The sequence below is a fragment of the Bufo gargarizans genome, chromosome 1 (assembly GCF_014858855.1).
Source record: "Bufo gargarizans isolate SCDJY-AF-19 chromosome 1, ASM1485885v1, whole genome shotgun sequence".
Taxonomy (NCBI): Eukaryota; Metazoa; Chordata; class Amphibia; order Anura; family Bufonidae; genus Bufo; species Bufo gargarizans.
This window is the reverse complement of record NC_058080.1, coordinates 722,670,290-722,687,683: the sequence shown is the minus strand read 5'-3', so window position 1 is coordinate 722,687,683 and position 17,394 is coordinate 722,670,290. Positions and strand designations below refer to the sequence as shown.

Sequence of the window (17,394 nt, the reverse complement as noted above, 5' to 3'; positions counted from 1 at the left end):
TAGGTTTTCGAAAAAAGATAACCACTTCAAAGGGTTGTCTGGGTGTTTAGTATTGAGGACCTATCCTCATGATATGATAGGTCACCAATAGCAGGTCGATAGGTGTCCGACTTCAGGCACCCCTGCCATTCAGCCGATCAGGTGAGGGCTGTAGCCTTCTCACAGCTTTCCAAGCACAGGGCCATCCATTGGATAGCGACTGTGCTTGTTATTGCAGCTCAGTCCCATTAGCTTGAATGGGACTGAGTTGCACCTAAGCCATGTGACTGATGAAGGTGACGTCACTTGCCTAGGAAGAGTCCTAAGCTCTCACCAGAGCTCCGCAACCTCTTCAGTCACCTGATCGTGGGGGTGCCGGGAGAGACTCCCACCAATCTGATATCGATGACCTATCCTGAGGATAGACCATCAGTATCAAAACCCTCTAAAGGGGGTTTCCCATCGCAGACAATGGGGTCATATCGCTACACCGAGAATAGAGAGTTGTGGAGGACGCACTGCGCATGCGCGGCTGCCCTCCATTCATTTCTATGGGGCAACAGAAAATACAGAGTGCTGGCTCGCCTATTTCCGTCAGCCCCATAGAAATGAATGGGAGCGGTGGCCGGACCGCTCCTACACTCCCATTCACTTCTATGGGGAGAGCTCTTGGTGGTGGGCGGACCCACCATCTTCCCCGCTCCTTTCTCGGTGCCGGTCCCAGAGGTGGGACCCACACCTATAAGACAGAATAGTAGCACTGGGCTCTTTTTTTTAGAAATGTAATTTAATCAATCACTCTGGTTCAATGTATATAGTACAATAGTGCAAATTGGAATTGGGAAAAGGCCGTCGGGGAGTAAAGTGCTGTCTGGGTCATTGACTATTTATTGAAGCATTTAGTATAATGATTCATTATGGGGGAGGGGGGAGCCACCATCTATGATAAAACAAAAGAACCCATTCATCATGTCAGGGTCATTGGTGCTGGGTCAGTGGGTGATTTATACAGTAAATATATGATACTCTATCATCAGAGAAGAGGATTTTTTTTTGTTTAATTGCATAGCTTTTACAATTTCCCCTTATACCATTAGTGAATTTAGAGAGAACTGTGATTTTCATTTTTTTCCCCAATTTCTTTGGGATTTTTCAGCACTATAGCAGACCTCACAGAGTGGCTGACCCATGGTGGAGATTTTACTTGCCTGGTTCCTGCTGTTGGGTCCGGTCTCGGTCTCTCCCTGGCTGGCTCTTCGTCTCCCTGCTGTGCTGAAATCAACATCCGGTTGACGAGGCGGCAAGTGACCGCTTTGGCAAATTGCTGTTTGCAGTGGCAACCTGCTCCCTTTGCGCCATGTGAGAGCCAGCTGGGGAGGGATAGAGACCAAATCCAGCGTCGGGGACCAGGTAGGTATCGTCTTTACTGCTGTGAGGTCTGCTATAGGGTTAGAGAACCCCTTTTAATTGCAATAATAACTTAACTTCAGGCTACACTTTAAAGGGCTTGTCCAAGATTTTGTTATTGTGGCGGCCTGTCCTCAAGATAGGCCATCGATATTAGATTGGTGGGGGTCTGACTCCCCGTACCCAGCTGATCAGTTTTTTCGGTGTAGCTCTGGTACCTGAAGTCGGCAATGAAGCAAATACTGGAATAACCAGCTCCATCCTCTTGACAATGGATGGAGATGTGTAGTTCCTGCACAGACTTCCGGCGCTGGAGCTAATGGGAAAAGCTGATCAGCTGGGTGTCAGACCCTTGTCGATCAGATATTGATGGCGTATCCTGAGGATCGGCCATCAATATTAAAATCCTAGAAGCCCCTTTTAAGTATTTACCTTACTGTAAGGATCTAGTAAGATGAAAGCCTACTTGGGCATCCACCTTGTCATTGTGGGCTGGTGCTGGTTCTTTATTGGGATCAATAAGGTTCCGTCAGCCAAGATCTGTCATAAAAGATCTGACTGCGATTAATCTGTCATGAAAGGTTGATTGTGATATAAAAGTTACTATATATATTCGAGGAAATTCAGCAGAAATTCAGCCTGTGATTTCTGAGGGATCATCATATAACTAATGTCCCAACTCCCAACCCCAGGGGCAAATGTCGGAAGAAAGAAGGATCGTGACTGTTGGATTTTCTTTGCTTCCACCAGAACGTCCTCTTGTCCTCTCCATACACATGTACATGTGCATAACCTCTGGTGAAGGTTTATCTCCTGGGAAACCAACATGGCCTTCTTTCCCCTGACATCTGCTACAGGCAGTGAAATCGAATGTTTGGTCCGTTAAGCCAACATTCATCTAATGTGTATGACCACCCTAAGGCTACTTTCACACTAGCGTTTTTGCTGGATCCGGCAGGGTTCAGCAAAAACGCGTCCGTTACTGATAATCCAACCATCTGCATCCGTTATGAACGGATATATTATCTTTAACATTGCCAAGACGGATCCGTCATACACTCCATTGAAAGTCAACGGAAAACGGATCCGTTTTCATTGTGTCAGAGAAAAGGAACCGTCCCCATTGACTTGCATTAGGGGTCTTGCCGGATCCGTCTTGCTCTTCATCCCAGGACGGAACGCAAACTACAACATGTACGCAACTAAACGGAACTGAATACATTTTGGAGCATTCCGTTCTGTTCGGTTCAGTTTTGTCCCCATTGACAACGAATGGGGACAAAACTGAAGCGTTTTTTTTTCCGGTATTGAGCCCCTATAACGGATCTTAATACCGTAAAACTAAAACACTAGTGTGAAAGTAGCCTTACAGAGGCAGGAGCTGGTTGGCCTAGCAGAATTCATCTGGTGATTGGCCCTTGACATGGTGCTGAGACTTCCGCTGTTAGAGGGGAAGAAAGAGCTGCTTCATTCACAGTGTAGTTATCACTCCCTGTGAGATTGGCAATTTTACTTGGTTCTGTAAGCCGTAAAGATCAGATAAAGACTGTGAGAGCTGCAGGACTATGGAAATCTCTCTGGATGTGGTCAGGTTTCTGGAAAACATGATCTCAGTAGTTATGTGTATTACATTGCTTAGATTTATGTAACTGATCCAGAGATTTCTAAGGACTTTCATATTGTCTTAGGAAGGATTATTTTTCTTTTGACCCGAGGATGACTTTTTCATTTTTTTTCTACTAAATAATAATTTTTTTTAAATTGCAAATATGTAAAATTGGGTTTGGGATGCTCGGGGATGGAGCAAGATGGGCTTAAAAATGTCCTAAAATGTTAGCAGATAGGATCGTATTAGATCGCACTGTTGCCCTGTCTCAAAATGTGGGGCCCCATAAGAGATCCCTATGATATTGGCTTTGGGCCCTTTCCCCCACATTAGTCTTTTTTATACCTTCTACTAGAGATTTCATATTTTGAAATTCGTTCACAGTTCGTTTGGTGGTAAAAGGTGAATTGCGTCCTCTCCTGCATAACGGAAACGGTCCGGATCCGTTTTGCAACCCATAGACTTCTATTAGGACGGAATCAATAACGGAATGCCTCTAAAGGCATTCCCTCATAGAATTGCGTTATGGTCCGTGGTAACCGAATCCATAACTCAATTCACCTTTAACCAACAAACGAAGTGTGAACGAATTTCATAAGCGGAAATTCGCTCATCTTTACCTTCTACACTCTAAACATATATTAAGGGGAACCGGCTTCCCGTAAAAAAGCGTATGTGATGCTCATGATGGGGATTTGTTACTGAGCCCCAATGGGCAAAATCTAGGAACCAGTTGAAAAAAAATCCTGTTGTCAACTGGCAAATTTCCTGAGGCCCTAATGTATAGAAAGTATGATAGGAATTAGGAAGGTATGTTTTTTTGCCAAATCTAATTGTCCTTGTTGGGTTGGTTGTGCATGAAATCCCACAATTACGGTATAAATTGTCACATGTTCTATCAACCGCGTAATAGCCCACCCCACCCCCATTCTGTGTGACGGTTGCTCAATAATGTAAACGCTTGCATGTTTTATTTTAGCCCACAAGAATGGTTCCGCTCAATATCCTGATGGCTCTCATGGTTTAGATACCCTCCCCCCCACACATCACGTCCTCTGCAGCCGGCAGAATATTGCTGTAATTGAGCAATCAGATTAGCTTAATTACTCCACACTTTTACACAATGGCGGCTATCTAATTGTAATTCCTGCACTGGAATCAATTCAGTTAAAGCTATTTTTTTGTGGTCGAGGCAGAACTCTCTGCAGATATTGCAGATGTATTCAAGCTTTGATCTGGTGAACTGCTGAAAAATATATGGAAATATTCCTGCAGGCTATATGTAGATGGGTCGGTTTTGTTGCATGCTTCTGCGGCAGTTTTGCGTAAATTGCTCAAGAAATAAAACGGATTAGGTGCTAGGAAATATGAGTTGTCCAATTCTTTCCAGCCTTTTTTTTTTTGTTTGTTTTGTTTGTTTCTAGGATTAGGAACAGTAAACATAGACAAGAGGTAATCTTGCCCCCATGGGTCGACACCCTACTCAACGTCTTCCTGAAACGAGCAGTGTTGTCGGAATTCTGTGGAGAACTCCGGAGTAATTTCCTGCCTATCTGCTTGCCATGAAGAGGGTAGGGTTAGCTAAAGGGAAGGCTTAGCAATCTATTTGTCCTATTGCAGACAGGACAGAGAGAGAGGAGGCTCCTGCTGCAACCAGACGCAAAAAAAGTGAGGAGGAGGAGGAGAGGGGACATGGCTGATCTCCTGGGACATCTTCTTTCTACATTTCTCAGTTATTAATGTAGTATGAGGCAAAATAACATCAAAGGAAAGGAGGAGATGAAGGGAGGAAATGCCGTGTAATTCTTATTTTTGTGCATTCTCTTTGCTTAGTGTTCTTTTAGTATTTTCTTCCATTGGAAAATCAACCTAAATTACACAAACTAGTATGTACAGGGTCCTAGAAGTAAAGCATATGATCACCATTTTGCAATTTTTATGTAGAAATAAATCTGCATTAAATTTACAATAAGCTAATATCACAGTGAAAGTATTATATTATTTATCCTGTACTGATCTCAGTTACATCCTGTATTATACTCCAGAGCTGCACTCACTATTCTGCTGGTGGAGTCACTGTACATGCATTACATTACTTATCCTGTACTGATCCTGAGTTACATCCTGTATTATACTCCAGAGCTGCACTCACTATTCTGCTGGTGGAGTCACTGTGTACATGCATTACATTACTTATCCTGTACTGATCCTGAGTTACATCCAGTATTATACTCCAGAGCTGCACTCACTATTCTGCTGGTGGAGTCACTGTGTACATACATTACTTATCCTGTACTGATCCTGAGTTACATCCTGTATTATACTCCAGAGCTGCACTCACTATTCTGCTGGTGGAGTCACTGTGTACGTGCATTACATTACTTATGTTGTAATGATTCAAGTTATAACCTAAATAATATTCTAGTGAGTGCAGCTCCTGGGTATATTACATTATATAATTTAGTACTGGATATGTAATGTAATGTATATACACAGTGACTCCACCAGCAGAATAGTGAGTGCAGCTCTGGAGTATAATACAGGATGTAACTCAGGATCAGTGCAGGATAAGTAATGTAATGTATGTGCACAGTGACTCCACCAGCAGAATAGTGAGTGCAGCTCTGGAGTATAATACAGGATGTAACTCAGGATCAGTACAGGATAAGTAATGTATGTACACAGTGACTCCACCAGCAGAATAGTGAGTGCAGCTCTAGAGTATAATACAGGATGTAACTCAGGATCAGTACAGGATAAGTAATATAATGTATGTACACAGTGACTCCAAAAGCAGAATAGTGAGTGCAGCTCTGACTATAATACAGGATGTAACTCAGGATCGGTACAGGATAAGTAATGTAATGTATGTACACAATGACTCCACCAGCAGAATAGTGAGTGCAGCTCTGGAGTATAATACAGGATGTAACTCAGGATCAGTACAGGATAAGTAATGTAATGTATGTACACAGTGACTCCACCAGCAGAATAGTGAGTGCAGCTCTGGAGTATAATACAAGATGTATATCAGGATCTGTACAGGATAAGTAATGTATGTACATTCACAGTGACAGAAAGGCATGGCCTCCTTCGCATTCACTACAGCGCAAGATGGGGCCCTGTTCTTCAGATAGGGACGAGTCCCAGATATCCTGTGGAGATGTCATAGATGTGCAGATGGTAATACCCCTGTAAGGTTCGAAGTGTGAACGACTCACTAATAACATGAGGTTATGTGGGGATGTGTGGCGCAGTGTGCAGGCCTCCGCAGCAATACACGTGCCATAGCCAGCCATGACAATGGGTTTGTTTGCATCCTCAGTCAAATAGCTTCTTGTTACATAATGGTTTTGTACACAGTGGACTACTTAACCTGATTTATATTGATCTCAATTGCTCTGGGTTATGCATACTTAATTCAGAGAGGTAATCAAATCGAGTTTAAGGCCCAGTTTTACAGATCATACCAACATACAAATCCACATGGCTTCCCTAATGAAATGATACCACACAGAAAGGCGCGCCATCGTTCCCTCGCTCACGGTATCCATTGCAGGGCTATGTCTTTCTCTATTGTGTAAAATGCTGCTGACCCAGCACTTTCTGCACGGGTTGGGGGAGGGGGTGTCACGTGTTTTCTTGTACACACGCTAAGCACATTGCTATGTTATCACTCACACGAAAACCAAAGAAGCCTCCGTCTTGCAGTCTATAAAGGCTCAAGACGTTTTGATTAATTACCCATTACGGTAACCAAGCTAAATGCTTCACTGACGATTGTTCCAGAATTCATGCATTTACAGTTCCCCCTCCCCTGCCAGAGGAGGCGGATGGAAGCAGATAATCCATAGGAGATATTATTGGAATGCTGGCATCGGCAAATACGCGATATCTGCCGGATACGTGTATATGGAAAGACGTATAAAATAACCTGGGTGTTGCTGGTTCTTGGATCTTTGTAGTGTGTAAATTTCTAATGATATAGTATAGCATAAAATAATATAGTATAGCACATCATAGCATCAAGGAGGATACTGTAGCATAATATGATATAATCTGGTATAGCGCTGCATAGCGTAATGTAAAATAATACAATATGACATAATATAGTACAGCATTACACTATGTAATACAATATACATTATATAGTGTACCATAGCATAATATAATATAGTATAACGTATTGCATAATGTAGTATACTATATCATGGCCATATATAATATATCATAGCTTAGTATAATATAACATAGTATTTCATAATGTAATACAATGCAGTATACGATGTGGCTACTATATATAGTATACCATAGAATAGAATCATATAGTATAAAGTACTGCATAATGTAATATAATGTAGTATACTGTATCATGGCCATTTATAGTCTACCATAGTCTAATGTAAGAAATCATAGCATAGAACAACATGGTATAATATATGATATAATATAGGATAGGATGATATAATATAACACAGCATAGTACTAGATATAGCAATATAGTGTAGCATAATACTATGTAGTACTGCATAACATAATATAATATAGCATAATATATGGAAAAGTTAGGCTTTCTGGGCTACAGATACTGGTGACCTATCGCCAGGATAGGTCACCAGTATCAGATCTGTGGGGCTCTGACATCGGGCACCCTCATTAATCAGCTGTTTCGAGCTGTTGCGGCGCTGGAAACTGTACGGTGTAAAGAGCGGGAGCAGTGGGAGCAAGACGCTCCCTACACTGTAAAGTTTCCAGTGCTAATGGCCGCCCAAAACAGCTGATTAGAGGGGATGTCGGACCCCCACTTAGGGTGGCCACTTGCAGAACCCCAAAAAGGAAGACATCACACCCAGAAAAGGAGGACATCGTACCGGAGACAGTGGCACACAATAGTTCAATACTACAGCGTGCACAATACTACATTATACAGATACTATTATGAACAGAATGTAAACATTCTACCAGCATGCTCCATATCACTGTATACACAAAGATGTATAACTTATACCAGCTGTACATATATCATTATATACTGGAGATGCCCAGGTTATACCAGCATGGTCCATATCACTGTATACACAAAGATGTATAACTTATACCAGCTGTACATATATAATTATATACTGGAGATGCCCAGGTTATACCAGCATGCTCCATATCACTGTATACAAGAAGATGTATAACTTATACCAGCTGTACATATATAATAATATACAGGAAATACCCAGGTTATACCAGCATGCTCCATATCACTGTATACAAGAAGATGTATAACTTATACCAGCTGTACATATATAATAATATACAGGAAATACCCAGGTTATACCAGCATGCTCCATATCACTGTATACAAGAAGATGTATAACTTATACCAGCTGTTCATATATCATTATATACAGGAGATGCCCAGGTTATACCAGCATGGTCCATATCACTATATTCAAGAATATGTTATACGGTATAACGTCTTCTTGTATATAGTGATATGGACCGTGCTGGTATAACCTGGGCATCTCCTGTATATAATTATATATGTACAGCTGGTATAAGTTATTATCTTCTTGTATATAGTGTTATGGAGCATGCTGGTATAACCTGGGCATGTCCTGTATATAATTGTGTATGTACAGCTGATATTAGTTATACATCTTCTGGTACCAGAAGAGGACAAATGTATACGGTAACTTATACCAGCTCATATACATAATCATATACAGAAGATACCAAGGCCAGATGGTAACTAGTAGTAATACTTGGGCCTAATTCCTAGTGGACTGTCTGTGTGGGTTGGCTGCTGTGCTGGCTCAGGCTGAATATGTGTTAAATTTTGGAGTACCGCACACCGTTGGTTTACTGGTGCCAGCAAGGACTTGTTTAGTCGTAATCAAATGATAGAAAATTGCAGCACACAGTATTTTTTCTCTTTACTTATTTAAATTTGAATCATCACATGATCAGGTTCCAGTGCAATTCACAGGTATGTATAAATCAGACTGATGACCGGACGTTTCGGCCTGTCAGGGCCTTCTTCAGCGGTCTTAATCTTTAGTTCTGCCTCTATGGTGTGTCGCGCTGGATGCCTCCAGCGCGACACACCATAGAGGCAGAACTAAAGATTAAGGCTACTTTCACACTAGCATTCGGGGCTCCGCTTGTGAGCTGCGTTTGAAGGCTCTCACAAGCAGCCCCGAACGGATCCGTCCAGCCCTAATGCATTCTGAGTGGATGCGGATCCGCTCAGAATGCCTCAGTCTGGCAGCGTTTGTCCTACGCTCCACTCAGCAGGCGGACACCTGAACGGCTGGGCTCAGTGTGGGCTGGAGGCAGGCTGGGCTCAGTGTGGGCTGGAGGCAGGCTGGGCTCAGTGTGGGCTGGAGGCAGGCTGGGCTCAGTGTGGCCTGGAGGCAGGCTGGGCTCAGTGTGGGCTGGAGGCAGGCTGGGCTCAGTGTGGGCTGGAGGCAGGCTGGGCTCAGTGTGGGCTGGAGGCAGGCTGGGCTCAGTGTGGCCTGGAGGCAGGCTGGGCTCAGTGTGGGCTGGAGGCAGGCTGGGCTCAGTGTGGGCTGGAGGCAGGCTGGGCTCAGTGTGGGCTGGAGGCAGGCTGGGCTCAGTGTGGGCTGGAGGCAGGCTGGGCTCAGTGTGGGCTGGAGGCAGGCTGGGCTCAGTGTGGGCTGGAGGCAGGCTGGGCTCAGTGTGGGCTGGAGGCAGGCTGGGCTCAGTGTGGGCTGGAGGCAGGCTGGGCTCAGTGTGGGCTGGAGGCAGGCTGGGCTCAGTGTGGGCTGGAGGCAGGCTGGGCTCAGTGTGGGCTGGAGGCAGGCTGGGCTCAGTGTGGGCTGGAGGCAGGCTGGGCTCAGTGTGGGCTGGAGGCAGGCTGGGCTCAGTGTGGGCTGGAGGCAGGCTGTTCTTAGTGTGGGTTAGTTGCAGTATTCAGGTGAATGGGGTTGAACTGCAATCCCAAACACAGCCTACGGACAAGAGAGGCTCTGTTTCTGGAAGGAAGCGGCCATATTTTTTTGTAACCTCATATAAGTAACCCTTTTGTATTTTTTAGATGGATTTTGTATTTTTTTTTTTAAAAGAGGACTACAGGATTAACCTGAATATTTTCATGTTTTTGTGCAAATACCCAAAGGTTACCAAATCAGCGGTGAGAAATCCTTTTACTGCAGGGATGGGTGACCCGCAGGGGCCTTGCGCAGTCATAGTATGTGTGCACGTCTCACAGGTATGACAGCTATGCTACGCTTTCACAGTATTTTAGAGAGATGTAATAAAGTGACCCCTGCAGCCTTGAGAGCATTTGCACCACAACAGAGCGCATAGTGATTTATTAATAGTAATGGGCATGCATGGGAGGGCTCTTCCTGGAAGCCGCACACAATTATTAACGACTTTCCTTATATATGTCCGTTAGCAAACATGGTGCGACCTTCCCACTCGCTCTCAGTACTTTAACCGTCATCTTACAGCCATGAATCAATTTGGTCAACTGTAGAGTGCGCGCCATCCTTCAGCTCAAGTCAAATGAGGTGATAGATCAAGGCAGACGAGGCCCTGGCCTGACAATGCTGGCGAAGGAATCTCATCAGGATCCGTTTTTTTTTTTAATAATAAAAATATTGATTGTAAATGAGCAGTTATTGCTCCCTGTTATCAGCCATTTCAACAAAAAGTCTTCTATAGAAAGTCACAAACATTGTCAACCCTCATAATCACTACTTTATCTAAAGTCCTGAGACAGTATATACGGTAGTCTACTAGGACATCACCATGTAAGGATTTAGTATATGCAAAGCCATGAAGACGAGGATCCACCCCCCAAAACTGCTATATTTGTATGTTCAAAAGCAGGGGAATACTTTTCCTATGCTGCTTACGATACTGTCCATGATCCTTCTGCAGAAGATCCTTCCTCCGTCTTTTCTTCAGTGTGTTGTGCAGCTGAGAAGTCTTCTTCGTACAGCCTATACATTGAGCTCAATAATAACACGGTATACAGTGAGCTCCCCCTAGTGGTGGTTGCAGGTAGTCTAAGTGGTCATGCACATGGCAAATACATGGGCATGGAGCCTGAACGATGACACACTAATTCTATAGGGACTGTATTACGGACCAGTAGGCACTCAGTGTCTCACTATATAGTAAGGTGACCAGATTTTAGTTTTCAAAAAGGAGGACACTTGGGGCAGGATACGATCATTTGTAATAGCGTCTGCCTGGCCAGAAATTATTAGTAATTCATAATTCCCAGCCAGAATTTTTTTTGGGGTCGCAGAAAGAGGACTTGTACTGGAAAAAGAGGACATATGGTCACCCTACTATATAGTACCTCCATGAGGCACCAGGGTGAACACCTCAGTAAAATCATAGTGCTGCATGTCATGTTTAAAATCGGGGACACATTGAGGTACAGTATTGGTCTATAACACTCTATGGGTGCCATATACCAAGTCAAAATTGGGGGGCAAGGGAATCAAGGTCCAGGAACGCCCCAAAATGCCCAGGAACACCTCCGAAGCTCTCACTTTTGGGAGTGGTTTATAAGCCCCGACCAGTTTGCAGGATTGTTCAGCAAAACTGTTGGTAAAGTATTTGTAATTCTAATGTGTTTGTGAGAAATTCCTTAGATATACCTGATAACAGGTGAGAACCACAATTCAAAAGAGGTGTGGCTTAAAGGGCATCTCCAGACATTTTGGGGAGGGGTATTCCTGGAAGGAACTTAAACTGTCCTCCAATTTGGATTCAGATTTTGCAGTTGATACAAAGTATGTATACAGATATTGTTATTATCATATTAATATATTAATAAAGGGGTTTCCTGTTTGTGGTCCTGACGCTTTTGCACTGCTGCCCCTTGTCGGCTGCTTCTGGACCAGAAGTGGCTTGATCCCATGACCACTGGGGCCAATCACTGGCCTCAGCAGGAACCGGACCTAGCCACTTTCAGGGAGCAGAAACGGGCAGAAATGGGGCAGGAATGGTGGGACTGTGGATGGGTAAGTTTTTTTTATTGGCCACAGGTTATGACTATTGGTGTTGTTGGATCCTAGGCTGGACGACCCCTTTAATGTAAGGATAGAGATACCCCTCCAGAGCATGCATACTTGTTTTAGTGGAGCGTAGATAGTGGGAGAAGAAACCAGTCGAACATTTTTTGAATTTTTATTTCACACGATTATCGCCCAGAATTTACAGATTTCTACAAGCCTTGATCTAGAATGTCAATTACTATGTCATATATTCACATCAATACACATTTTAATGCTATTTCTTTTCTTTCCATATTTATACTTGATGTTACTGCGCAGCTCCAGAATTCTCCAGTTTCATGAAATCCTGTAAGTCCTTGTTCTTATACTACCAGGCTTTTGTGTTATGTTTTGTATTGGACATGGCCGCCGTTATTCTGCCTTTCCAAACTTGCAGGTCTGTTGTTTGGTGGTGGCTCCGTTTGCAGATGAGCTGCCTATCAGCGCTGATGTAGCCTCCTAACCGCTAGGCTCGGGCAAGGTGACAAACTGAGACTGTCACAGCTGGAGGTTTGCAACTTTTGTAAACCAAAAAACTGGCGTAGGGGACTGACAAATGACCCCCGGTGTGTCTTACTACTAGCGGTGTGTCTTTGTGGCGTTTTTCCCCTGAAGAAAAGGTGATGTCTAAATGCCTGGGAAAACGTCAGAGTTAAAAGAAGTAAGAAAAACAAAAAAGCCACCTAATGAGCAGAGACGCCAGGAGCAAAAAAAAAAAAACGCTTGTGTGCCCTGCGATTCATATTTCCCACTTCTGGAGCTGGCGTTCTTAGCACATAAAATGCTGCTAAAAGACGCTGGAGCAAAAAACGTAGCTAAAAACTCAAAAGTGCATAAAATTCCACCAAACACTTATATTTGATACCAGTCCAATGGTGACATTCTCTGCCGCACCGTAATACTGTCTTTTGTGAATACATCGTTTATGTCCCTATAGTGGCTGCAATTATGGGGCATCACCCAGCAGCTAATACTTATATAGGAGACCAAGGTGAAAAAAGGGGGAACTTAGGATTGTTTATATTTCTTGGTCTTTTTAATTTTTAATTTTTGTGGGGTTGGGGAGAGGTCCTTTAGTTGTCCACATATACTGTGCTATATACCAAATTGTGGCCATATTGTCATCCTCAGTAAGTGTCGGCAGTTAGAGATTCTCATTTTACTACAAAGTTCAGCTTTTAAGGACATAAAAGAGTCCATTAGTCATTGGATCTCTTTGGTCTATATATATATGCCTGCTTTATATAATGTATACTTCTAGCATGAGAGATCCACTAACAGCCATAAAGAGCATTTCTAAGAGACTGAAAGCTCTGCCTTCCCCCTATTCCAGCTGAATTACTGAAATGCCTGATAAAAATAAACTGGTGTAGTCCAGCAAAGCAGTAAAAGCAGGATTATGCGCCAGTCTGCTTATTTCAATATGCGTTGTGTTGAAAATTTTAAATTTGGATGGCTTTGGTCACCATTCCAGACAATTTTTCATTGCACCAATGGATCTGCAATTAAAAAAAATTGAAGCAACTTTGCAAGTAGGCTTAATTTAAAATCTTTCATGTATACAGCTCCTATGCATATCTATGAGTCTCTATGGTTACAGACTACAAACAAGCACTGTGTAGTCAGATCCTGCAGTCATGTGTTACTTCACTGCCTCTGCTTCCACTTCTTACTAAGTCACAGAAAGTAGAAGGCAGATGGAAGAGAGTAACGCATGACTACAGGTTTGTTTGTAGTCTGTAACCATTGAGACCTAGGCCAGCATAGCAGCTGTATACACAACATAGTAGGAGATTTGAATCAAGAGGATCAAGGCTTTATATAGGAAAGATAACAAGATCTGATACTAAAATTGTCATTAAACAACCCTATATCCCACATATATCATGGTCACCACACCAGTAAACCGTATACTGGGGTGTCCAGCATAATCTGCTTCCATTATGTCCGTATTCAAGTATCATATATACCTGCAAAGCTCCCAAAGGAAAAGAAAAACAATTTTCACAAGACCCACCATGACTAGGCTTTCAAAATACCCTGAATATGATCAGTGGTCCATCTGTAGTAGCTTATGGTTGGCCAGTCCATGGGGAGGTGAAAGAATTGAACTTGTGGGCATTTGAGCCTTCCGACTTCTCCACCGATGGCCTATTGTGCAAAATTATTGTCCCTTGTGAACCAGTGGTATGTTGTTTGTCCTGCTGTCCTAGTGGTTGTTTGGTTAGCTCTTGTGTCTTGTGAGCTGTTGCAAGCCATTTATCTACTTAACTGCTGAGCATTTGTCCCATTCCGAAACAAAACATATTTTTTGTAGTGTCATAGAAGGTGATATATCGTGTATGGTGTGTGCGCTTGTTATAATATATGCACTGTGCAATGAAGCTGTGTGAAACATAAAGAGAAAACAACTTTTATTTTTTGTAGGCAAAGGGAGAACACAATTAAAATACTCCAAAGGGCTAGCTTGATTAGAGTTATTCAAGTGAAATATATGTAGATTGTTGTCCATATACCTTGATATCAATGATAGAAGTCCCTGATACCATCATTTATGTGGTGTAGGGGACATCGTTTTAGTTAAGATCCTAAGAACCCTTGGAGGGGGTAACAAAAACAATCATTTGAGGCACAAAAACCCAAAAATACTCATGATCAAAATTTTGATTTATTGGTAACTTTTTATGATTAGATCTATGCATGTACTTTTTGTGACAAGATGCACATCTTTGATCCAGTAGGGAAGGTGGTATGGTGGGCTAGCCTATGACTACTAATTATTGTCATTGCTCCAGAAACAATTCTGTATTGTTTTTCACTTGTTTGAGTGGAGAGCTCTGGGATTGGTTTTAGCTCTACAAGATCACAGCTCTAAATTTTGACCTGGGGTGGATTACAAATTTGTGTGCTCATTTATATAAACCCAAGTTCGGTATACTCCAGAATTTTACTAAATGGAGTTGTCCAGCTTTTTTATTTTTAAGGATTGAAGTGGCTTACAAATAAAAAAAAAATAATACTCACCTCACTTACCCCCCAGTGTTCTGATTTCAATGTTTCTTGGCTAACCCACTGGTCTGTACTTCCTGGTCCCTCTCGACACAGGAAATGTAACCACTCAGCCAATCAATGGGCTCAATGACCCGCCCCAGTTATTGGCTGAGTGATTACATTTCCTGTGTCTTGTGTCGAGAGGGACCAAGATGTATAGACCGGCAGGGGATCAGTAATTTTGCCAAAAATTCTTATTATTCTAAGTTCCCAATAATCTGTAGCTATTGCCACAGTGCAGCTTTAGTCAACCCAGTTATTAATGTAAGATTAATACTTTGATTTTTTTTTTCTCATTCTCAAAGCATGTAAACGCAAAGAGCAAGAACCGAACAAAGACAGAAACAACTCACAGAAGAAATCCCGCCTAGTTTTCACAGACCTCCAACGAAGAACACTTTTTGCCATCTTTAAAGAAAACAAGCGCCCGTCCAAAGAAATGCAAATCACTATTTCCCAGCAGTTGGGCTTGGAACTCACTACAGTCAGTAACTTCTTCATGAACGCCAGGAGGCGGAGTCTGGAAAAATGGCAGGACGATTTAAGTACAGGGGGAAGTTCATCAAACTCCAGCACTTGTACCAAAGCATGAGGGGGATAATAGCTTCTTAGTGGGCACAACTCAACTCTAACCAAAAAAAAAAGAGAGAAAAAAAGGATATATATAATATATTTTTGTTGTTATTGGTGGGGCCATTCACTGGTGACAATCTGTGTATTTATAAAAAAAATTCTACTGGGCTCAAGCGGGAAAAAAACTAAAAGTTCACATGGGATTTCTGTGTTGTGATTAGCAACCCTCATCTGCCATTGGGAACTATGGAAGTGGTAAGGACAGTCCATCGGGTCAGCAAACTAATTCTTGACATCTTCCAAGCAGTTAACATCTTGACATTTAATGGAAACCCCAAATAACACTCAAGTCATTACAACTTGTCACAGGCTCATCAGACCATGGCACTGGGTTTAAACATGTAAGCCAGCAAAACACAATATCGCCTTCCATCCAAGTCTGTCCATAGCACAAGAGTTCTACAAAATATCTCCTCTAACTCTTCTTACACAAAGGCCATAATTGAGCACAATGTCAAAATTCCAAAGACTCATTTTTATGCTTTTTCTTTACTTTCATGTTTTTTTATTTAAGTTTTGGTCTTAGGTTTTATTTATTAAGGTCTATTTTACAGCCATATTACTTTCAGCCAGTTCTCTCAAACCACACAAGTACAATTGTGAAAGTACAGTGTTAAGCACAAAAGGACATTCCTTTATAGAGATCCAAGAAATAATAGCCAGCTCTAGTTTAATTTCCTAACTACATAATCTTAAATAATCCTTTACATGATTCATTCATATTATGATACAATAGTTACTCAGGAGACATCTTAACTGCACAGCAGATTGACAGACATTTTTTAAATTTCTTATATTACAATTATTAATAATAATATTATCCTTTTTTATTTAGTTTTACTTTCCACAATTTTAGGATTTTATTTTAGTTATGTTTATGTTTATTTCATGGGGATAGTTATTTGACAAAAATATCTATTTCTATTTTTTTTTTTTTAATACTTACATTTTGTCAGGTCAACAATGCCGTGTTTAATGTATCTATTTAATTTCATCCTATCTGGAGAAGAAGATACCGCACACACCAAAGAACCAAAAACATGACTAACCAAAGAAAAAGTAAAACAAAATGTTTTACAGCCTAAACTTACTGTGATTACTTCAGAAAACCAGATAGCTTACAACCCTCCAGTATATGTTTTTGTCAGTTTTTTTTTTCTTTTTGGAAGTTTACAGAAAACCAAAAATGTACAATATCTCTGTGGACACGCAGCCCATGCTGTTTGATAGACATTCTTCAAAACCAAATGCAAAGTCAATGTTTTGCGTTGACGTTTTACCAGTGGATGGCCCTCTCCTTGAAAACTCGAGTCTGTGTTCCAAAGCAAAAGCCAAAGGCTATAATATTCCTTTAAAGACACTTGAGACTGTTTTTTTTAATGTACTACTTAATCGAAACCAAAGAAACTTTTTTTCTGCACCTAATTCTTCTGAAACAAAACTGTTCCAATGAAAGAAAGGAAGCACGTCAGGAAAAGTATCAACACACTGTGTTTTGGATAGACATCTTACACACCTTAGGAAGCAGATCTTTGAAATAGGGTTTACAAGGGTTGAAAGGAAAAATGCGACCGGATAAAAAATCTACAATATGTGCTCGCTGCTTCATTTAACAACTTAGTCCTCTTAAAGTTGAAGATTGTCTTTATTTTGTGCCTATGCAGTTTTCTCAAAGAACAAGGAATTGAC

General features: G+C 41.9%; 1 protein-coding gene across 1 annotated transcript in view; it reads left to right on the top strand.

Annotated features, from left to right (window-relative positions):
- The window catches only part of ONECUT2 (one cut homeobox 2), a 35,401-nt gene extending 19,737 nt beyond the window's left edge, over window positions 1-15,664 (top strand). Inside the window, exon 2 of the mRNA XM_044292660.1 lies at window positions 15,378-15,664. Coding sequence (XP_044148595.1) covers window positions 15,378-15,664 — 287 coding nt within the window. The remainder of the gene's footprint in view (window positions 1-15,377) is intronic.
- Window positions 15,665-17,394: the final 1,730 nt, after the last annotated feature.